Source organism: Tachypleus tridentatus, chromosome 7 (genome assembly GCF_004210375.1).
Source record: "Tachypleus tridentatus isolate NWPU-2018 chromosome 7, ASM421037v1, whole genome shotgun sequence".
In the NCBI taxonomy this organism is placed as follows: Eukaryota; Metazoa; Arthropoda; class Merostomata; order Xiphosura; family Limulidae; genus Tachypleus; species Tachypleus tridentatus.
In genome coordinates, this window is record NC_134831.1 from 168,263,229 (window position 1) to 168,287,439 (window position 24,211).

The following is a 24,211-nucleotide window of genomic DNA, read 5'->3' on the forward strand; positions in this document are numbered from 1 at the left end:
TGTAATAACAGATTAATTATTAGTTGTGACGTATAACAATCAATATAAAAAACAACAAACATGGTCAAGAGAGGGCGTTGTTTGTTATCTATCGAGAGGATAAGAGGATGCGTTTCAGACGTTGTTGTGTATTCTTAGTAATTTCTTTCGTAAGTTTTAGAAGTTAGGTAATTCTATATTTAAAATTAATTATAAATTGTAATAGTGTTACTAATATTGAAAAGAGCACGTTAGTGTCGGGAATTGAAAAGTCGTTTAAAAACGAAAATAGGAACAAAAAATTAGATGACATTTGATTTAATTTTATATTTCAAAGTACATGAATTACGAGTTTTGACATTCATTTCTTTTTACTGTTAAGTCAAAAATTAAATTTTTAGTTAAACTGAAAGTAAGTAAGGTTTCATTAATTATTTTGTTGGGAATGAGGATAGGAAGTGACTGAAATGGATATATTAGGCTTTTTTTTTGCCTCTGCATCATCTTGCTCAGTAATTTTTTTTGTGAAGTCAGTTTAATTTTATAGTTAGTATAGCTGTTTTCTAGGACTGAGTAATATACGATGAAATAAATTAAAAAAGGTATTTGGTATTTTAATGTGTATGACTGGTTTAAAATCTTGTGGTAAGAATGTTGCTACTGAAGTAAAATATTTCAAAGAAGTGTCAAAATTTTATAAGACTAATATAAGCTTGTAAACCAAACCTTAAAAACAATAACGAAATATACGTGTGACCTTAATAATTTTATTGGAATGTGTTGGGCATTTTAATTGTTTACTCATGTATAACTTTTGCACTTAGTGACATTTGTTACTTGTTTAGGTACAGAATAAAGTTATTGCATTCTTATCATAACTAAATGTTTATCGATTTTTCAGGTATGCATCTGTAAAGCGAGTGTCTTGAGGGATGAAAATCAATCTTGTAGTTTCACTTGCACACACACTGCTTCGAAGAAGAGGTGTGAGACATGTCACTTGTAGCTTTACCAAAAACATTCATTCTTTTAATTTCTTGTGTGTAAAAATTTTAATATCAGAACTTTGTTTTGATGTATCTTCATTCAAATTTCATGCCACATCTAATTTCACTGGTCTGATAGCCACATTAGTGGAGAATGTTTTTAAGAACAAAGAGTCAAGAAAGTTATGTAGAGGTATGCATGCTCTGAATACTTCTGTTGAGTGGCCAGAAAGTCCAACTCATGTCTGTAAAAAACCTTGGCATATGCAAGAATCATCTTTACTGAGATTTGTCAAATGTCCTGTTCTACTGTCCTCAAGAAAGATCAGTTGTTCTGCAGTTGTGTTTAAAAAGAAAAGGAAGAAAGAAGATATTGAAATTAAAGAAGAAGGAGAGGATGAAGATGAGCAGGTTGAACAGCTGTTGAAAGAATTGGAAGAAGAGAGTTTGACCAGAAGAAAATATAGAGTGCCTGGTATAGGCTATAATGTTTTTGTTATTCAACCAAACATCAAGTGGGGTCCTAAAAAGAAAGTTAATACAACAACAGAACTACAGCTGGATGAAGCAGTAGGTTTAGTTCACACGCTTCCTGGATGGAAAGTTGTCAAAAAGGTGCTAGTACACATTTCTAAACATTATTAACCTTAGACCATTCTTTCATCTAGATACAGACATATCAAACAATAATTTTGATGATTGTTTACCTCTCTAATGCCATCTAAACAGTATATTGTTGTCAGTGGTAGAAGAAATAGAATTTTAAGTTGTATCTTCAGAAATATTAAATACAAGTCTAAATATATTATTTACTGATTAGGCCATATTTGGATATAGTCTTGGGCTCTTTAAGAAAGACATTGAATTCTTGGGAAGGTTTCAAGGGGGGCTACTGACATGGATGAGTCAGGATTTCTGAAATTGTTTTTTTCTTGAAGAATAAAGAGTTACGAGGGATATAACTGGAGTGTTTAAGATTATAGAAGGAATCAGTAGTGTTGATGCATCTTTTTGTTTCATATTTAACAGTTGGAATTGTTGGGCTAGGGAACACAAGTATAAATTTTATGAGAGTAAAAGTGAACTTCAGCTAAGATAGTTTTATTTTTATAACAAGGTTATTGGTCTTTGGATTGGGTTGTCATCAGATGTGGTAAATGCAGTGAATATAGTAAATTTAAGAGAATTTATAAATAATTAAATGATAAGAGACTCAAGTTTTTTTTATTTTATTTTACGACGATAAACCTACAGGACCTATTCTGTTCTTTAATTAAATTTAATAGAAATAAATATTCCTAGTATTGGCCATGCCATGATGTCATATTTCACAAGTTTACACAGAAATAGCAGAAACTCTAGATTTGGGTCTTTAATGCAAAATATTCAAGCCATTATTACAAACTTTTAAATATAGAAAATTAAAAATAAAAGTTTCAAAGCTAAATAAAACCAGTTTTAGATTTCTATATCATAATTTAAACGTGTTATTAGTTAAACCTTTTCCTCATACAAAATACTTAAAATGGCTGCCATTGTACATCCTTTCCAGTGAATCAACTTGCATCTGTCTGTATCTCCACAGGGGTAACTTGTCTTCACTATTGAAATTATTGTTAGTTTATCTGTTAGGGTAACCAGTCTACACTACAGAATTCTAATCTACAGTTCTTGTTTAATTCATTAATATAAGTTCATTTAAACTCCTGTTACATGAAGAAGGTGACCATTAAGATGCTGAAATTGTCAGATACACAAAACTGAAGGAAATAATTGAATCAATAATCAGAAATGGCTTATGACAAACATTGCAATGACAATGTTAATATAATTGACACACAACAAGAATGAGCTTTGTTCTGCATAGCTGACCTTAAAAAATCAACTCTTGGTAAAATTAAAAATGTAGGCCTACTCTTTACTGGAAATCATTAATTTTCCTCTTGAATTTCAATACCAATGGCAAATCATTTTACAGATCAGTCACCCTGTTAGAAAAATATGTTTTAAATGGACCCTCATGTTAACATATTTTGTAAATATGGCAAAAAAGAAATCGAAGGCCTTTGTACTTTTATTCCATGATGATCTTGTAAATTGTAGTAATACCACCTTTTAACTGTCAGTTTTCAATATTGTACAAATTAAAAATATATCCATAACACTTGTGTTGCTGGAATCGTTGTACTGGCTCTTCTCTGAATCTTCTGTAATAGAGAGACCAGAACTGTACACAGTATTCCAAGTGAGGCCTAGTCAGAGATTTGTTATTTTATTTGACTTATTATAAACACCCACTGAAGTTCTGTTAGCTTTATATAAGTAACAGAGCATTGCTTCAATGGCTTGAGTGACTTATCCATTGTTTTAAGATTCTTTACTTCAGACATGCTGGTGAGTTGATTTCCATATGTATTACACATGAATTACCTTATGTTTATTGTGATTAAATATCATTACCTGAACATTAAGGATTTTTCTAAGTATATTAATACTAAAGGGAGTTCAGGGGTAAAATATTTAAAAGTTCAAGTACTCATATGCTTATGGAACAAAGGATTTTGCTTATGTGTAGCTGATAACAAAATTTACTAAAAAATACAACCAATGTTTTTTGGTTAAAAACAAGTGTATGTGAAACATGCAACTAAAGTAAGAATTTCTAAATTTAAAACCTTATTTCCATTCTGTTGAATGATCAAAAAGACCTTACAGTGTGGGTGAGTACTGAGCAGAGTGCATCAGCCAATAAAATGCATCATTTGGGTGTACTTATCATTATTGATCAATCATATGTCTGGGTGATACTATCTGATTGGTTTAGCTAAAAGTTCTATACTTTTCTGTTTTTACATGGCAGAATGTTAAAAACATTCATGATCCTGTTAGTAAAAACATCAGGATGTTTTGAGGTCAGAGATGACCTAACAATGTTTATCCTAGAACTGTAAGGAAGGTCAAAGTTTGGTATGTAAGGGTCATTCCATGTCAAATCATCCAGGGGCTGCAGGTGACCTCCCCAGAATGCCTTGAAAAATTCACATTGCTCATCTACTCATATAATGAAAAATAGCCAAAGATTATATCAATATCTCTAATAGTTTCTGATTTACAGCCGTGTAAAATTTAATTATTTTGGGGGGGATTCATTTTCGGGCAACTTTGGCTGCTTAAACCTGCAAGAGTAATGGTGGTAGAAGGCTGAAATTTGCTACACCGACTGAAATAATTTCACAGAATTCAAAAATGGTCTCAAACCAAGTTTATCTCTCTTCGGATTTTCATAGTGAGGCTGTAAAATCACCTGAAAACCCGAAATCGTAAAAAACATTGGTTTATTTAATAAGCCATAGCTGTAAGACTTAATGTGATACAAAGCTGAATTTTGTTTACAAATTTCCTATAACATATCACTTGATAAATCAGCAATTGTTGTAATTAAAAGTCTATTAGACTGTAAAAAAATTGTTGCATGCAACTTTTTATGATTTAGCTAAAAATAGCCCTATTTCAGGCCACAGTTTGATCATGTCACCAGTTATTCAGCCTTTTCAGATTTTTACCATATATTCTTACATCTCTGAATATGATCTACAAAAAATTCAAGGTTGTGAAAAATAATAAATTATCAAATTTTAAGTGTCTCTGATATGTACCATTGGGCAAAGGACCACATTCAGGACATTCTTTCTTGTTAATCAGGAATTAGTCTTGCAGAATTGTGTAAAGTTTGATCTACTTGAGCTCTGTGAAAAATGCAAAACTGTGGTAGGTATTAGGTCACATCATAGCTTTATTCTACTAACAAATTGTATATGAGAAGGCTATCAGATGATGATGTGTACACAGTTGTAACTGTTGGTAGTAGCAGTGAAAGTGATGCTGCAGCAGCTCAAATAGGGTCTAATGATAGCAATGACAATTATCAGCCAGGGAAATATGTGGCATGAATGGTGTGTGGGAAACATAAAAGATGGATCAGATGAACATTCCGATGTGCTGGTGTCATTTATGAAGAAATCAAGAAACGAACTGTTCTCATGGCCTGCAAGGTCATGTAAAGATGAAAGCTGGATTCCTTTCCAACATATTCTTTGTCTGATAAGTGCACCTACCGTGCAAGGCAGTAGTGCTCGCCCATATGTTCTAAGTCAAAGTGATCTCAACATAATCAGACTTGAATGTCAGAAATTTATTCAAGCTGTCTGAACACAGCAATGTTTATTTAATGTTGTTAAGGCTAATTTAACACCAAAGCAGTTTTTTGAAACATTTCATTTTCAAAATTATTGCAGTTTGGTGTAACTATAATGTTTCTCAGTTATCCCCTGTTGTAGCACTGTACTTTTTGTGTCTGATTTACCTTTGTATTTAATATATTATGAATCTTAAACTCAGCTATATCTGCATAACTAATGCATACACAATATATTTGCATTGCCATGTGATCTAAATAGTTATGCCAATAAACTTTTCAGAAATGAATTAATTCTTTCTTGTTTCTTACAACTTCATTATTTAGCATTGTGAAAGGCTGGTTAGAATATTTCAGTGGGATTCATAAAATTCTAACAGGTATTTTTCAAAATTGTATGGATATATTTGCACACAGTAACACACCTTTTTAAAATAAAAAATGTGTGGTCAGAGGATACTTTAAAAAATTATAACTCAAAAAGTAGGTTGAACACCATCCTGATTTTTTTTTAAGATCATGTTCAGAGATGTAAGAATATATGGTAAAAATCTGAAAAGGCTGAATAACTGGTGACATGGTCAAACTGTGGCCTTAAGTAGGGCTATTTTTAGCTAAATCATAAAAAGTTGCATGCAACTAGTTTTTTTACAGAAGATCTAACAGACTTTTAATTACAACAAATGCTGATTTATCAATTGATATGTTATAGGAAATTAGAAAAGAAACATTCAGCTTTGTGTCATATTAAGTCTTAGAGCTATCGTTTATTACATAAACCAATATTTTTTTACGATTTTGGGTTTTCAGGTGCTTTTACTGCCTCACTATGAAAATCCTAAGAGATAAACTTGGTTTGAGACCATTTTTGAGTTCTGTGAGATTAATTCAGTTAGTGTATCAAATTTCAGCCTCTTCCAGCTTGAAGCAGCCAAAGTTGCCTGAAAATGGATTTGCCAAAAATAAAAATAAAAAAATTAACTAAATTTTACACAGCTGTAAATCAGAAACTATTAGAGATATTGAGCTAATCTTAGGCACTTTTTAATTTATGGGTAGATGAGCACATGCGAATTTTTTCAAGGCATTCTGAGAGGGTCACCTGGAAAATTTTCCAAAATCTGGATGATTTGACATGGAATGACCCGTAAGTCTTTGTTTTTGGGCAGTAAGCAGATTGAAGGGTTGTTGATGTTACTGATATTTCTAAAGAGGTTAACAAAATTTGCCCAAGAAATGTTTGGCCAGTTATTCTTGTATACAGGGAGTGAGTGTACGAAAGATATTTTTTAAAATTAATTAATAAAATATAACTACATCAAAATCTTCTGTAACTAACATGTTAACTTCTCTTTCTAGATCTTAATTAACCTGGAAGATGGAAAAGGTTAGTTGACTTGGTGATGCTGAGATTACAAAAACCTTTGATAATGTACTATATGAAAGATTAGGTACATGGCTTATGTTGATACACAACATACAATGCCACTGATGAAATTCATGTAACCTAATGCTATGTCCCCTAGGTGTGGATTTCTGTACATGGTGAGGGGACCTCCCAGGGAAGGTTCTGTTCTTCCAGTTTACCTCCTCTGGGCTCTAAACATCCACCCACGTGTCTGCCATGCGTAGCGACCTGTGAAGGGGAGGAGAGAATCCTGGTGGTTTAGAGGTCCAACCCTAACACACCATTTTGGCCTTGAATTCCTGTAGACAGGTGGCCTTGGGGTGGCCCCCCTTGAGTCATTTGGCTGGTCCACTTGGGCTAGGGTCAATCAAATACCAGTGTTGAATGTTCTCAACAGGTGTTGTGTACATTGTGTCTGATGCTGGTGTTTAGGTATAGTGCTCACAAAACCCTGGTGTTGCTGAGGTGTCCGTGTTTGATGTTGTAGTGCATCCCCTAACAGGGCTTCATGGTGGGTGGGGTCAGTGGGCACCAAAATTTCCCTCTCTTTATTATGGATACTCCAATTAAAAATCTTAATAGAATAGTGTAAAAACAGTCTATAGGTAAATGACCACTTCTTAAAGATTTTGAGCAGCAATTCTCATTATCTGTACCACCTGTTGTACCTCACTTTCTTAAAGTGTATTCACTTTCAGACAAATCTTTAGGGCAAATGTCTACCTTTTTCATTCAGAAGGGACTTGCTGGCTCTCCAGAGTCAGTAAAGAAGCTTCATTCTGCTGACATTGGTGGAAAAATCCACATCTCAACACAGTGAACTCCTTTTGCATTCAAAGGCAATTGGGATATACCTATTGAGGTTAAACCTCATACTACTTTGAATTGATCATGAGGAGTTATTGTTGCAATGGATTTGAAGAATATCCCCTTGTCAGAGACACTCCTTCTGATATTTACATCACCATGTTCACCTGCCACCATCAAGGCAGGTGATCTTAATTGCAGGGTACAGCCATACATTTCAAACCCTCTCCAATATTTCCAGTGTCAGTGGTTCAGTCACTCATAGATGTCATGTCGTGGTTCCATAACGTGTGCTTGTTGTGGTGGGAAGGATCACGATGCCTGTAAGTGTGAAACAGACCCTCATTGGGTCAGTTGCAATGGCTCTCACTTGTCCTACTTTTGTTCTTGCTCTAAATGGTTAGAAGAAAACGAGGTGCAGCATTTGAAAATGATTCAAAACATTATTTACCCTGAGGCTCAAAAGTTGCTGTCCACCACTTCATTTTGGACGTATGCTGCTGCACTTCATTCCACAATTACAGTGGGAGTTCAGACAGATCTCTCTATGCCTCCAAAAGAATCGTTTTCAAAACAAATGAAAAGTCTTTTGACCTCCATGGTGAAAAAAATTGATGAATCAATTTCAACATCCATCTCTGTCCCTTACATACATTCCAACAAATCCCAATATGCAGTTCCTTTGGTTCTGGATACAGGTATTTCCTTAGATACATCTTCTTCTCCCACCCCAAGATACAAAATGATCATTTGTTCACGTCCTCAGTCACTGGAATCCCTTTATAACAGCAAATACCTGCCCAATCAACCAAGGGTTGGATCCATGGAGGTTGATAGACCTCCCTCGAATAAGGACAGTATAGAAAAAAGATGTGGTCATAACAGAAGGGTTTTCCACTCAAATCACCTGCATGTAAATAAAAATGGCCACCTTGATACAATGGAACTGTCAAGGTTTATGTTCTTCCTACCATCCTGCATGTCTCTCCTCACAGGAAACATTTCTGAAACCTGCCAATTTTCTTTCTATGGAAATGGCAGGTTGTGTGATGGACGAGTGCATGGATAGGTGGCACTGTTGGTTGATCAGCATGTGCCCACCCTGTTTTTGCCACTCGACACACCCTTCGAGGCTGCAACCGTCCATGTTTTCTTGGGTCATATCATCACTGTTTGTTCTCTCTACTTGTTGCCTGGAGAAGCATATGATCAATCAGACCTTGATGCTCTCATTGAACAGTTGCTGTCTCCCTTTTTAATCCTGGGGTTCTTCAGTGGACATCATCCCCTCTGGGGAAGTGCTGAAATTGAAAGGAGGTGTTGCTCTGTAGAATGTATGCTCTCTGATCACAACCTTTCTCTTTTCAATACTGGTTATTCTACTTATTTTCATGCAGTTAGTCAGTTCTTTACTGTTATTGATCTCTCAATTTGCCCCTCTTCATTATTCTCCCATTTTTCATGAAGGGTGGATAATAATCCATGAGGCAGTGATGATTTTCCTATAACTTGGAGAGATACTAGCCGTGGTTGATGCTACCCAACACGCGTGCCCCGGTGGAAGCTGGATCATGCAAACTGGCCCTCTTTCACTACTCTTGCATAACATGATCGTGGCAGCAGGAACTGACTGTATTATTTAAGCAGCTGCTCAACGTATTCCTAAAACCTCGACGTTTCCCACTATATCCTCATCCGTGATGGAATCCTGCCTGCCACATAGCATGGAAGGCTCAAAAACGGGCCTGGGATACTTTACGTAGGTATCCCACACTCTTGAACCATATCACTTTCCAGCAGGCCCATGCACATACTGGGTGGGTAAGATGTCAAGGCTAGAAGGAATCTTGGATTAAGTTCACATCCAGCATATCTTCTACCACCAGTTTCAAAGTCATATGGAACAAGATTCAAAAGGTCAGTGAGCAAAATAATTCTGTCCCCCTCTCGATCTTGCTCTCTGTTGGCCAGGAAGTAGCTGATACCCGGAGCATCACAATACTCTAGGTGAAAGCTATTGTCGGGAATCTAGCACTTCTCTTTCTTCCTCCACCTTCTTAGCCATCAAGACATGGGCAGAGTGATCACCTGTTCCCTTTCGAGCTGATTGCCTCTATGATTATAATAGTCCCTTTACACTGGTGGAACTCAAATTGGCCCTTCATCGGTCTGGCAGTACATCAGTTGGACCTGATGATGTACACTATGAAATGCTGCACCATCTATCTCCTGCTTCTCTTGCTATTATTCTGATTGTTTTTCTTGATGCTTGGTGCCAAGCTATTGTTCTACCTTTCTCTGAGCATTGGATCCCAAGATTACTTCAATCTACAATCCAATTGCTTTTATGAGCTGTCTCTGTAAGAGCTAAGACAGCATGGTTAATGCTCATCTTGTTTGGTGCCTTGAATCAAACAACCTCCTCTCACCCACCCAATGTGGGTTCTGACAACAGGACTCCACTGTGGACCACCTGATTCAACTTAAAACATCAATCAGAGAAGCCTTTCTCAAATGACATCTTATATCCATATTCTTTGACATTGAGAAAGCTTATGGTACAACATGAGGTACAATGATAATGTGTTTAATGTACACAGGAACCCACTCTGTAGTGTGCGTGGAAGAAAAGAATCTTATCATAGTGGTAAATGAATCACTAAGACCTTTGAGGCAGTGCTCTGTTGCCAGCTGGCTGGTAATAAAGTTAACAGAATTGCAGAATGTATTCATGGACACATTGATCTTATGTTGAAGGGAGAGAATAATCTTTAAAAATCACTAATTAGGTCTTGGAATATTTGTAGTTCTGGGTCTCCTTATCTAAGGAAGGACATCAACTTTTCTTAGAGGATTTGGAAGTAGGATACACGGATGATTCTGGTAATTAGAGGGTTTTTTTGTGGGGACAGGTTAAGATCTTTTAATTTATTGTCTTTTGAGAAAAGAAGTAAAATGTTATTTTTCAAGAGGATAAATAGAATAAAGGTCTGATTTCTTTGTACTGCATTCTGAAAAAAAGAAGATTTTTTGTTTTTTTTAAGTGGGTGATTAACTTAAAATGAGTTGCTGTCAGAAAAAATGGAAGTTAGCATCTTAAACTGTAACAGTTTAAATTAAAATGGAACATATTTCCTTAAAAATAAACAATGGTCTAAGTTTTAATTTTTCTCAGAGGTGGGACAACTTTGATGGACAAGATAACTTTTTGTCCACGTATTATATGATGAGGAATTTAATCTTGCTAAATCAGATGGCTTTCTGTCACCCTAGTTATCTTATTCTTATAAAAAGTTGGTGAATTTCACTGTGTTCATGAACAAGAATGACATTTCATGAAGGGTGTTCAATTTTTATATCAAATATTGATATCTAAAATATTAATCCAGTTTATCCAATAAACTCAACTGTTGCAGCCACAAGTACTCCATAGGGTGATTACAGTATTAAGACAATAAACTATTTTAACTGGACTCTTGGTTTAGTTTTTTATCTTTAACATGTGTATGCAAAATATGTGAAGTTATGTCATCAAGATTCATGGATTACAAACTTTTAGTAATCTTAAAACCTCTTTAAAGTTCCTACAAAGCTTTTTTTCTCTTCAATGTAATGATATTTTAAGTTACCTCCCAACCTGGAATCATCCAAGTAGTTCTCTTCTGATTCATTTTCAACTCTGATGGCACTGTTGTAACTTAGAATCTATTTATCTTTTACAGTCAGTTTTACCAGTTTTCAATCCATATAAGAAGCATATATTTGGTTCAGGAAATCTGGAAGAACTAAGACGTAGCGTGAAGCAACATTCTGCTGTTGATGCTGTCTTTGTGAGTATCGACTTGATGTCCGGGTTGCAGCACTCAGAATTGCAGAAAATATTGGGAGTTCCTGTATTTGATAGGTATGTAATGGATTCAGAGGAAAAGATGCAAATTTATAATACTAAAATCATGAGTTTACTCTGCAAAAATTGTCTTGTTTTGATAGAAGCTTTGAAGCAGAGTAGGTCTGTTGAAATTTATCATATGAACTCTGCAAATATTTAGGAGATAACTTCTTACTTTGTAAAATGCTGTGAGATTCCTGTTTTGGTATTAATGAAAAGGATGGTTACTTCTTAACAGGGATGTTCCATTTTGGCCTTAATTTGCATCTTAAGAATAATTCTTAACACATTCATGACATCTACAACTCACTTTGCACTTGCTAGAAATAACAATAAGTGTTCTTTAACTGTTGTCTTGGTTAAAGTCTGACATTCACTCAGTAATCAAAGACAAGGAAAGTTGTTATAACAACAAAGAAGATAATTTATATTCCATCACTGTGAGAGAGGCCCCTCTATATTTTTTCATTCTCTCTCTCTCCCAAACAGTACCAATAAAGCCAGTACACTGCACATGGAGTAGTAAATAAAAGAATCAGCCTTTACATTATTCATGGATTGTTTCTTTTCTTTACTGAAATTACACATTCACAATTAACACAGGATTCTTACTGGACCTTCTGTTTTGAAGTGTTCTCTTTGGTTATTGGATTCTAAAGTTCTTGTACAACTCTTCTGATAAGTTGGAGCTCCAGAACACCATGATTGCAGCAACAATGATGGCACCAGAACAATAACACCATGACTGCAACAACACAACAACATTAGCATGAAATTCAGGCACTATTTCTTCAAACTTCAGACTGAGACTAGTATTAGTAGTAGGCTTTTGGACATGTTCCAAGGATATATAGACTAGTTTAAAACTGAAACAGGCCTTCTGTAAGTAAGTTATTAGTAAAAGGTAGTGGACTTTCATTAAAATCTTGACTATGAGAAAGAACTCATTTCTAATTGAACATTTTTCTTTCCAAATATGAACTGTTAAGCACCAAAGTTATATTGTTTTAAACCTCTTATATTAGGTAAACAAAAGGCATGTCTAGTGTTTTTCACTACTTGATGGATATTGTAATGGCCAGAACGGCCACTAGTCTATACACAATTTATTCATGGTTTAAAATGTATATGGCTGGAATTAAAGAAAGTTTATGGGACATCTTTGTGGTTGTATTTCCAGCTTGTGGCTGTTTTCAATAGTTGTAGTAGTGTTTCTTTAAAAATTACATGCAGACAATATTACAACAATAAAGTCCAACTACACTGATTTTTATTCATTCAAACATCATATAACAAACCTATCACTAGAGAAGGAGTGATTTTTTTTTATTCATTCAGGCATCATATAATTAACCTACCACTGGAGAAGAAGTGATGTTTATTAATACATCATATAATGAACCTACCATTAGGGAAGGAGTGATGTTCATTCATACATCATTATAATGAACCTACCATTAGGGAAGGAGTGATGTTTATTCAGACATCATATAATGAACCTACCATTAGGGAAGGAGTGATGTTCATTCATACATCATTATAATGAACCTACCATTAGGCAAGGAGTGATGTTCATTCATACATCATATAATGAACCTACCACTAGGGAAGGAGTGATGTTCATTCATACATCATTATAATGAACCTACCATTAGGGAAGGAGTGATGTTTATTCAGACATCATATAATGAACCTACCATTAGGGAAGGAGTGATGTTTATTCAGACATCATATAATGAACCTACCATTAGGGAAGGAGTGATGTTCATTCATACATCATTATAATGAACCTACCATTAGGCAAGGAGTGATGTTCATTCATACATCATATAATGAACATACCACTAGGGAAGGAGTGATGTTCATTCATACATCATATAATGAACCTACCACCAGAGAAGGAGTGATGTTCATTCATACATCATATAATGAATATACCACTAGGGAAGGAGTGATGTTCATTCATACATCATATAATGAACCTACCACCAGAGAAGGAGTGATGTTCATTCATACATCATATAATGAACCTTACCACCAGAGAAGGAGTGATGTTTATTCATATATCATATAATGAACTTACTACTAAACTGGAATGATAATTATTTTAAATTTATGTTCGTTTAAACAAAGTATAAAATATTTAACACAGAAAACTTAAAATGTTTGTCATAAACTTAACTTTTAAAGTGTGGATGTGTTACAGGGAAATATAATGTAGAAAATGTTACAGAAAATATGAAAAATTTCAAACAGTAAATGAAGTATTTGGACAAGAATATAAAACTTTAATATAACTATTTTCTAAACAGGGACAAACTGGAAATGTACATGAGAAAGAAAGTGACCTTCTGAACTGATTATTTCACAACAGCACCTTCACCTCTGATGCTCGAAAACAATGAGATTCAACAGTCAATTTAAGATAAAAAATACAAATGGAATAAAGAATTCTTTGTATTCTGTCAGACTCAAGATGTAGGTTCACACAAGAAATCAAAGTTTTTATAAGTATGCTATGCTACAGTTCCTATGTTTAAAGTCAAAACAGAAGTGGTGTTTTCCAAATGTTAAAAATTTGCCAACTATAATCTCCAAACAAAAGCATTTATTTGAGGTATAGCTACACTATTTATAAGTTTTCTGTTATTATGCTATACCACTTTTAGAAGGCTTTTAATAGTATCCATATATAAGGCAGTTTCTATAATAGGAAAATATCTGATATAGTAACATACATGACTAGTTTATAATATATTAATACACAAATAGTATATGTGAAGTGTTTGCTTTCTTGTCAAGGCTAGTAATTTTTTCCCACCTGTTTCAGGTATGACATTGTTCTACAAATTTTTCGAAATCATGCTTCCACAAAAGAAGCAAAACTGCAGGTCTCACTGGCAGAAGTCCCACTTTTGAGGTACATTTTCATATTTTACTTCAAACAACTGCTGTTGATAATTTTAAATTCAGTGAATTTGTGAAGCAAGTGCTGAACTGTGACTTCATGTAGGGAGGTAGATTAAAAAATTTCTTTCTCTAGGTCTCAGATGTGAAGCTTTGAGAAGTTAAAGCCAAAAATTATTTTACAAATAGCTAATTAAAAGACATCTGTATAGAAGGCAAATTAGGTGTCTTTGCCTTTTATAGCTGTCTTTGATGAGTTCACGTTTAAGAAAGTTATTTTAAAATACAGATTATAAGAAAGCACATTTCTTCATTTAATGCTAACTTGTCACATTGGTTTGTTTGATTACTTATTACATGCTGCCTCCTCTCTCTCAAATAAACCTTGAGTTGTATTATGAAAACAGAAGTTTGAAGTCATTGGATACTGATAATTCAGCTGATAACCCAATAAACTACAGTAATGGGATACTGATAATTCAGCTTTTATAACCCAATGAACATGTGGTAATAATATACTGATAATTCAACTTATAACCCAATAAACTTAGTTACAGGAAACAATAAATCAGCTTATAATCCAGTAAACTTGTAGTAATGGGATACTGATAGTGCAGCTCTTAACCAAACATAATAAAGTTGAAATTATGGATATTTCTAATTTGTCTCTTAACTCACTAAATGAGTTATATCTGTGTGCTGTTCAGGTCAAGGCTATTTGAATTGAAAGAGAAGGGAAAGGATCGTGAAAGTGGAGCAATGCAATATATAGGGGGTGCTGGGGAAAGTTACTTTGAAATCAGAAAACGAATGTTGAACGTGAGTATTTCTAAGAATATCTAAGGTAGAAACAAGTGATTCAGCAGAACTAAAAAATAATAGTAATACAAATAACCCTCAATTAACACAAATGTTCAGCTTACATTCTTTTTACTCCAATAATTAACTTTTAGGGACATGTTTCTCAATTTGCATTCATATTTTTTACCATAACAAGTATTCCTGTAATAGTTGTAAGAAAATTTTGTTACAAAACAGTTTTTCACAGCTATGAAATTCTAATAGCCAAAAAGCTGTTGTTCTCTGTTTTATTGAAATAACTTTCATTACGAAGCTACCTTTTACTAGTATGTAATTAAAATTGTCACCTTTACAAGCAAGAACCACTTACAGGTGAGTATAACACACCACGTTTTGAATTTTATTAATGAAAATGTCATATTATTTCAGATTTATGTTGACTGTAATAGTATTTTTCATACGTTATAGTGGAAAAAAATGTTATGTTAGTGCGACCAAAAATTTTGGTTACCTTCAAAATAATGGATAAAGTATTTATTTATATTTCTTTGTTGTACATTACATTGTTCAAGAACTCAACCCTGTTGTAAATCAATGCATCTGGTTAATTTAAAACAAATAAAATGAAATATGGAAACTTGTGTATTGAATACATTACAAACATTTTTTTCATTGTATGTATTTATAAATTCACCATCTCACTTCCTGGTGGATTTTATTAATTTTACTTATACAAACAAAAATATTTCAGTAGAGAAAGAATCTTATTTTCATTGTCAACAAATATAAAAAATATTACATTTAACTCTGTTACCTTTTAACACATTAGTTCTCTTAATTTCTCCATATTATGCTTTATATTAGAAGTTTGTAAAAACAGCATTTTGGACCTGTTTATATATTTCTTTGCCACATATTTGGAAAATTATTTTTGGTGTCAAGCTGTTCAGCTTGGCTTAACACTTAGCATCCCAAAGTTGGTATGAATGTCACAATGGCATATAGCTTGGTACACTCGTTGTAGTGATATGTAAAAGTGTTGACCCTTTAGACCTAACAGATACATTAAATGCAGTATTTTCTTCCAGTTACTTCTTTAAGTCTTAATGTTATTGTGATCATGTATAGTTGTCTCTTATACATTCTGAGAATTGAATGTTATTTACTGGTCCCAGCTCTCTGTTCTGTAGTGACCAGGACTACTACTAAGTTATGTTGGTTTTATTAGACATTGCTCACAGTTTTTATAAATCGTTTTTCTTTCTTATTAATTTTATTAGAATATCCATATTTTTACTCTTTATAATGTGATTTCTTATTCATTACTTTATTATATTTATAAACATTAGCCTTTTTTGCTTTACTAATGGTAGTGTCATGCCATCCAACACAAAGTCAAAGCTCAAAATTATTGCTAACAAAAACCAATAATAGCCAATAACAGGGTAATGTTACAGTTTACTGATGGAACTAAGAAGGCACCAGAACATATTTGTTAGTACACTTTCTCAAAAAGGTAGATTTGTAGATGTTTCTACTGCGTGTCAGTACACTTGTGATTTTTTTTTTTTGTACTCCACTGATCAGTTACTGTGGTTAACATGACAGTTTCATTTCCTGGTGCCATGTCGGTCCTTGGACCTCTATTTGAACTGAATGGTGTGCCAAGGTTAAGTATCAGGAAAGGATGAAAGACAACAGCATTAGTACATTTGATTGATTGTCAAGACAGTCAACACGTACATCAGTTGTCTAGATTCACAACATTAGTCAACACCTGCACCAGTTGTCGAGACTCATGACATCAGTCAAAACAATCAACACCTGCATCAGTTGTCTAGACTAACAGTATCTACTTTTGCTTACAGCATGGTTAGGAATGTTCATTCATTGAAGGTGGTAATAAAATAGAAATTATATAAACTGTGTGTGTTTGTATGAATTCCTTTCAAGTTGTCCACAGTTGACATAAGTTAATCCCCTGCTGGTACAGCAATAAGTCCACGAATTTACAATGCTAAAATCAGGGGTTAGATTCCCCTTGGTGGAATCAGCAAATATCCCAATGTGGCTTTGCTATTAGAAAACACACATACAAAAGCGTTAGGTGTATTGGCTTCTAATAGTTTAAATATTAACAATTAATCATAAGATTTCTTTTGTAATATGGAGTGGCTTTCAGTGTGGGCTAATGTCGAGTTTGTTATTTTAGGCACTTATTGCACAGATATACCAGTGTCTTCCTAAATCCAGTACCTAAAATAAAACAAGTAACAGCCATTATCTGGTGCCTCCATTAGTTAAGGTCAAGCCCTGTAGTTAAGTAACATGTCTTGGGTATGAAACCACTATAAAGTTACATTGTATTTTTACTAATATTTATTTACTTATGAGTTTGTATACTGTTGCCAGTAAAGAAATGTTTTTTGAGTCCCAACATGGTAATGTTTTACTTTATCTCCACTTGTAAAACTTTTTAGTAAGTAGGTAGGAAGGAAGCCTGAGGAACTAAAACATAATGTATATTGCATTTCCTGAAACCAAATTATTTTTTTTATTCCATGTTTAATAAATGACACTTATGAATGTTCACACAAGGAGAGACACAAGAATTAAGATATATTACAGATTGTGTGTACCAAATGACTGTTTTAATTGTAGACAGTGATAAAAAATATATTTTATTTACAAAGCATTAGTGTCAGATTGGCTGATTCTTTACATCAGTTTTACAGGAGCAAGAAATGAAGATAAAAAATGCTCTTACCAAAGTCCGTAAACAGAGACAGCTTCGAAGAAAAAATCGTCTTCAAAAACAGATTCCCATTATAGCGGTGGTGGGGTACACAAATGCAGGTACTTGTAGTGATAAGATTGTGGAATTAAAAGTAGTTTAGACTCTGTTTATGTAGAAGATGAATTCTACTGTAGTATTTTGTGTAATGTTGTCATTTATTGATATATGAACTACATGATGGGATACCATCTGTTTAGGTATTGAAGTCTTTTTGTACTCCATAGAAATAAGTATTCTGATGTTATTCAAGGGTTCAAGTCCCACACAAAACACGTTTATTACAGAGTATGTGTTAGACCAATCACTCGATAGATTGAACTGGACTCTTCTATAAGTGTCAAAGCATTTAAGTTAATAAGTCAAGCAGTTTTAAAAAATATTTATTTTTGTATAGTATTAAATATTAAACAGTGTTTATAAAACAGCGATCTTAACTTAGTTGTAGCATATTATGAAATAAGGGTCACTCACATGATCATTGGCTTATTATCGGCATTTTAGAGTAAAATTGGCACATACAATGAACAATGATTTAGCACAGGTATGTCAGGATTAAAATGTCTGCCCACATTGAATGTTGTCATTATTTATCAAATGTACTCTTCTCCCTCAATGGCTATGCAGCAAGTCTGTCATTATAATGTTAAAGATTGAATTTCAAAAATCATAATTAGCATAGTGCAAATAGCCCATTGTGTAACTTTGTACTCAAGTTTCCTTTGGTGTTGGTAACTTTCTGAGTAAAGTTCAGTTTGACTAGATTCACTTTGATATTGGTAAATTTCTAAGTATTGTTCAGTTTGTGTTAGCAACTTTTCAAGTAAATTCCAATTTTACTAAGTTCATTTTGATTTTGTGATTTTCCAGGTATGGTTCAGTTTTTACTAGTAGGTTCAATTTTGGCAACTTTAAAAGTAAATTTCAATTTTTTTGAGTTAAATTTGGTTTTGATAACTAAGTAAATTTCAATTTTACTAGACTCATATTAGTTTTTACAACTTTCCAAGTATAGTTCAGTTTGACATGACAACTTTTATAATTAAGTTTACTAGTTTCATTTTGGTATGGTTAGGCTTACTAAGCTCACTTTTATTTGGTAAGTTTAAAGTATAGTCCCAGTGGCAAAACTTTGTACTTAGTTTTGTGTTTCTTGTAGATAAAATATCTAAAGAACCACCAAGTCCATAACTGTTCTTCAACTGGTGCTGACATAAATCTTAACATTTTTAGGTAAGACATCTTTAATCAAAGCATTGAGTGGTGATGAGACTCTAGAACCCAAAGATCAAATGTTTGCTACTCTTGACATCACAGCACATGCAGGATTCTTACCATGTGGTCAGAAAGTGTTGTTTATGGACACAGTGGGATTTATTTCAGATATACCAACTGGTCTTGTTGAAGCTTTTGCAGCAACTCTAGAAGATGTGACCATATCTGTAAGTGAATACCTTTTATTATTTATATATCATTGTGTGTAAGCTATAAAGTATCTAGATGTACCCTTTGTTGTGGATTAGGTAATGTTATAAATAAGTAGTTATATGTATTTGTTATAAGCATTCAAGATGCATGTGAATATATGAGTAGTCAGCTGTGTTTGTAACTCTCTACTTAAATTGAGAGCCTTGTGATTTCTTAAATTTTGATGTTTATGTATACATTTACAGTATAAATTAGGATCTCGCATATACCACTGTTAACTTTAAATGTAGTAAAAAGTATGGCCTAACAGACACAACTTGAATATTTTCATTAAGTATTTTATAGATAATAAATATGAAGTTTTAGACTACAGTGTACTAACTATATGATTGGTTAGATTACATTTTGCTGGCAATATAATTGGTTAGTTTACACTTTGCTGACTATATGGTTGGTTAGATTACAGTGTGATTAGTATATAATTTGTTGGGTTACGTTATGCTGACTATAGGGTTGGTTAGATTACAGTTTCATTTTATATCTCACTTGTGGGTACATCATGTAGTGAAGTGAACTTTAAATATAAAGTTGATTCTTTTCATTAAACTTATTTAAATATCTAAATGTTTAAAGAACATTGGAATAAATGTCTCTTTCCTTTAGAATTTGATCATTCATGTTCGAGACATCAGTCACCCTGACACTAAAGCACAAAATGACGTTGTGAAGGAGACTTTACAAAGTTTGCACCTTCCTCCTATGCTTTTTGAAACCATGGTGGAAGTAGGAAATAAAGTTGACCTCATACAGTCGTAAGTATGGAACAAAGTTGACCTAATACAGTCGTAAGTAGGGAACAAAGTTGACCTCATACAGTCGTAAGTAGGGAACAAAGTTGACTTAATACAGTCGTAAGTAGGGAACAAAGTTGGCCTAATACTGTCATACATAAGGTAAAAAGTGGACCTAATACAGTCCTACATAGGGAACAAATTGCTTTCTTCAACTGGTTATAGTTTAAAGGTTTTTGTTCAATAGGTAATGAATGTTTTATAGCCTTTTGTATCACACTTGTTATATCATTTTATCAAATAATTTCTTGTAATCCTGTCTTTACTATTAGAACAGATGTGCCTCCTATTGATCATGGCTTGCATTTGGTATCAATGAAGAATGGAAAAGGAATGAAATGTCTAGTGAGGGAAGTGCAACAGAAACTACTCCAGAATACAGGTCTCTTCTTTTGTAAACTTCGAATCCCTATGGGAGGCATTGAAACAAGGTACAGTTTTAGTTTTGATAATGTGCAAACAAGTCTGTATTGTAAATTTGATACCTTTTATTACTTCTCACAAATATCTTAACATTTAGTATAATATTGATTGGTTAAGAGAAGAAGCTGTTATCAGAGTACTTTCAGTCAAACAAGGTGATTTATAAAGTTTCACATACAGAACTCTCAACTTCATTAAAGTGATGAACTACATATTCCACAAACAGAACAAATTCCATCAGTAAAGTGATTTATGAAATGTTCCAGAAACGGAACACATTCCATCAGTAATGTGATTTTTTTTTTAAAAGTTTGGAAAACAGTACAGGTTTTTGTGTTCCCATTGTAGCCTAAAATTTCAATAAATAATGATTTAGTAGTAATTTGAGTAACCACCTTTATTTGTCTAATATAAATCAACTATAATCTCGGTAACAAGTCATTGAATATTCACGTATGCCATTTCTGAAACATTGGTAACTGCATAAGGCAAAACCAAAATAAAGTTCTCTAATTTAGTAAACATAAAAAGCAAATAATTAAAAGATATTTTGTTAGTATTTTTGTGAAGAAAATTTTGTTGGAAATGATGAATAGATTGTTCAACTGTGGTAAGATTGATTGTTATCAAGAAAAACAAAACTTTGTGTTAAGAATTTTAGAAATTAGATGTGTTCACAAACAAACAAAGTGGTTAACAAGCTAAACTATGGATTTTCAAGTGCATCATTTGCATGCTGTTACTGTAAGAGAAACATTATGCCCAATGCTTTGGGTCCATGGGAGTGATATAAGGGTAATAGTCAAATTCCACTATTCAGTTAGATGAGTAGCCTAAAAGTTAGCAGTGGATAATGTTGACCATCAGTTCAAAATTAGAGATGGCTAGTTAATGTAACTGTTAAATAGAACTGTGCAAGCATCTAAAACAATCTAATTCTGGTTTCATGTAAAAATTGTCTTCAAAGGGAAACTGTATAAATATTGTTACATAATTAGATGACAACTAATAAACATAACATAATGTCTAAGAACAAAGAAGTTATTTATTCACCTAGGCTGTCCTATCCTCTAAACTAAACTAAAACTATTAAAAAAACCTTAAAACCAATCCTTATCTTACCATTCTTATCATTAAATATGAAAAAAAAAAACTGATGCATCAACGTTAAAATCTTAATGTTCAGCTACCCTCTAACTTTTCTTTATTCAAGAGTAAACAATTTGAGAGATTACAGCCTCTCGTGACAATCCATCTATCCCAGGTATCATCTAAGTAATTCCCCATGAACCTATTTTAAGGAGCCCAAGACTGAACACAGCATTCCAAATGTGCCTAACTAGTAACTTGTACAATAAAAGTATAATCTCTTCAGACACATATTCAATATTTTTGTAGATACAACTTAAAATTCTGTTTGCCTTACCACTAGCAACAGCACACTGCTTGGATAGCTTTAGATATCGATCAACCATTACATCAAGATCCATTTTTTTCATGAAATTGTTAAGGTTATTCCCATCCAAATTCTACCTATAATTTAAATTGTGATAACCTGCATGCATTTTCTCACATTTATTATAATTAAAATCCATCTGTCATTCATTTGTCCAACTCACTAAGTGATCTAAATCCTTTTGTAAATCAGGAACATCCTCTTCACAGGTAGCAATAGCCAAGATCTTAATATCTGCAAATGTAAGTAATTTATTGACCATTCCTTCTTCTGTATCATTAATGTAAATAAAAAAGAACAAAGGTCTAAAGACTGAGCCCTGAGGTACCCCACTTCTAACATTAATCCAGTTTGACTGAACTTCTTGTAACTACCTTCTGTTCTCTTCTATCCAATTGGTTCACTTATCCCAAAAACATGTAGAGATAAGTTTCTTTACAAGCCTTTTATGTAGCACCTTGTCAAATGCTTTTATAAGATCGAGATACACCAAATTGACACTCTTACCTTCATCTACATAACCAGTGGCTTTTTCAAAGATTATCAATAGATTTGTAAAGCAAGATTTTCAATTTACTATACTTTCTTCACGAGGCATTCATGCATAGTTTACCATCAAACAGTGCCTGCCATGAGTATATATTCAGTTACAAGCCATCACAAAAGATACCTATAATCAACAAGAGAAACTGTACTTCTGTATGTATTTCAGAACAACTGGTATGGGTGTTAACACTTTTATTGATAAGCAGAGAACAACGTTTCAACCTACCTAGATCATCTTCAGATTAACAAGAAGAGTTTACGAATGATTGTTTTTGAACACTGCAAGTCAAATAAATGCAACATAACCATAGAAAACTCCCAGATACTAAGTAGGGAAACAAATATAAACAAATGCAAAATCAAAGAAGCCCTACTTATACAACAACTAAAACCAAAATTAAAACAATATAAAGGAACACCTTTATACCTATACTAATTAATATCCTAACATCCAACTGTAACATCCCCTATAATCTCATACCTGTTTATATTCTTGTCCCTAAGATGTGTTCAGCAACAGTCAGTTCCAAATTCTCTTTGTTAACCTGAAGATGTCCTAGGAAAGTTGAAATGTTGTTCTCTGCTTATCAATAAAAGTGTTAATACCCATACCAGCTGTTCTGAGATACATTTTTACTTACACTGGGTTTCTTGTCATCAAGAATGTACTGCTGTTTGTTTTTATATATGTGTGGGAAATTTATGTTAATAATAACCCATTATTTTTTGTTATACATGTCTTGTTTTTCTTACAGTTGGTTGTATAAAGAAGCTGGAATTAAAAGTGCTGTAGCTGATAGCACAGATCCTAGTTTTCTTATATTAGAAGTGGTCATCTCAGAAGGAAAGCTTGCAAAATTTAAACATCATTTTGGTGATTTAGTTTATGAAAACTGAATTAAATACTAATGTTCTTCTTTTGCTGTTTTTTATTTTCATTATTTGTAGAAAAATATTTTGAGAACCTGTGCATTTTGTAATGTAAATATTTTATTATGCTGTATGCAAATAATATTTTAATAAACATAGACCAGCTGTTACTTCAGAGAATATGTGTATTAACTTTTGTTTCAAACATTTCCAAAAACAAACAAAAACACAAAAGCAAATATTAAATTAACATTTGTTCAGAGAAGGGTTAAAAGTTACAAAAAATGTTTGATGAAGTAGTTTAGGTGAAGGATTAGAATGAATCAGATGTTAGTTATTTTGTACCCTGAGGACATCTCCTTTGTTTTTGTTTAGCATTTTCACAGTGAAATCATGCATGTTGGTCAAACATTTGCTGACAGTAAGTTTGTTTTCGTTTTTTGGTTAATGTAGCATGCTTACAAAACCTCAAAACATAAATTTTCAATTAATTGTTTGTTATGATAAAAGCTCTAAAGTAATTCTATAAAAGTTCTTTTGATAGAATGCAGGAGCTTCAAGTGTTTATACATATTTCTTTATCCAGTTTATTGGTTATAAACTTCTATATGTAATACTAGTGGACTATACCATTAACTACAATTTTAAATGATCAGTAATAACTGGGTTTTTGTTTTACTTTCAACTCTAGATTACCAACGTTAAGATTTCAATCTTTAACACCAGATGGGACCCACATAGACCAAAAAAAAGCACATGTTCGTAGTTTTGCATAATACAAATAAATAAAAATCATGACAATGAAAGTGAAAACGTTTATTTATGGAGAGACTTTAGTTACATTTTACATGATATTTCATATAGTTACCTC

General features: G+C 33.1%; 1 protein-coding gene across 4 annotated transcripts; it reads left to right on the forward strand.

Moving 5' to 3' along the window:
* On the forward strand, positions 1–23,514 carry LOC143257165 (putative GTP-binding protein 6). 4 transcript variants are annotated; one of them, XR_013031724.1, is made up of 10 exons: positions 1–149; positions 881–1,580; positions 11,098–11,279; positions 14,095–14,184; positions 14,879–14,990; positions 17,708–17,828; positions 19,000–19,208; positions 19,858–20,006; positions 20,323–20,476; positions 23,226–23,514. XR_013031724.1 is itself a non-coding variant. In XM_076515492.1 (10 exons), the coding sequence occupies exons 2-10, from the start codon at positions 912–914 to the stop codon at positions 23,365–23,367; spliced, it is 1,833 nt and encodes a 610-aa protein (XP_076371607.1). In that variant the 5' UTR covers positions 1–149; positions 881–911; the 3' UTR covers positions 23,368–23,514. The 4 variants fall into 4 exon arrangements, 3 of the variants coding, with proteins under 3 accessions (XP_076371607.1, XP_076371608.1, XP_076371609.1); XM_076515492.1 differs by having other exon boundaries at positions 20,318–20,476; XM_076515493.1 differs by having other exon boundaries at positions 56–167; positions 20,318–20,476.
* Positions 23,515–24,211: the final 697 nt, after the last annotated feature.

Excerpts from the sequence above, each read along its gene's own strand:
- LOC143257165 (XM_076515492.1), top strand. The coding sequence starts at position 912 with ATGAAAATCAATCTTGTAGTTTCACTTGCACACACACTGCTTCGAAGA. Across the intron at positions 20,007-20,317 it reads AAAGTTGACCTCATACAGTC|AACAGATGTGCCTCCTATTG; the intron begins GTAAGTATGGAA and ends CTTTACTATTAG. Across the intron at positions 20,477-23,225 it reads ATGGGAGGCATTGAAACAAG|TTGGTTGTATAAAGAAGCTG; the intron begins GTACAGTTTTAG and ends TTTTTCTTACAG.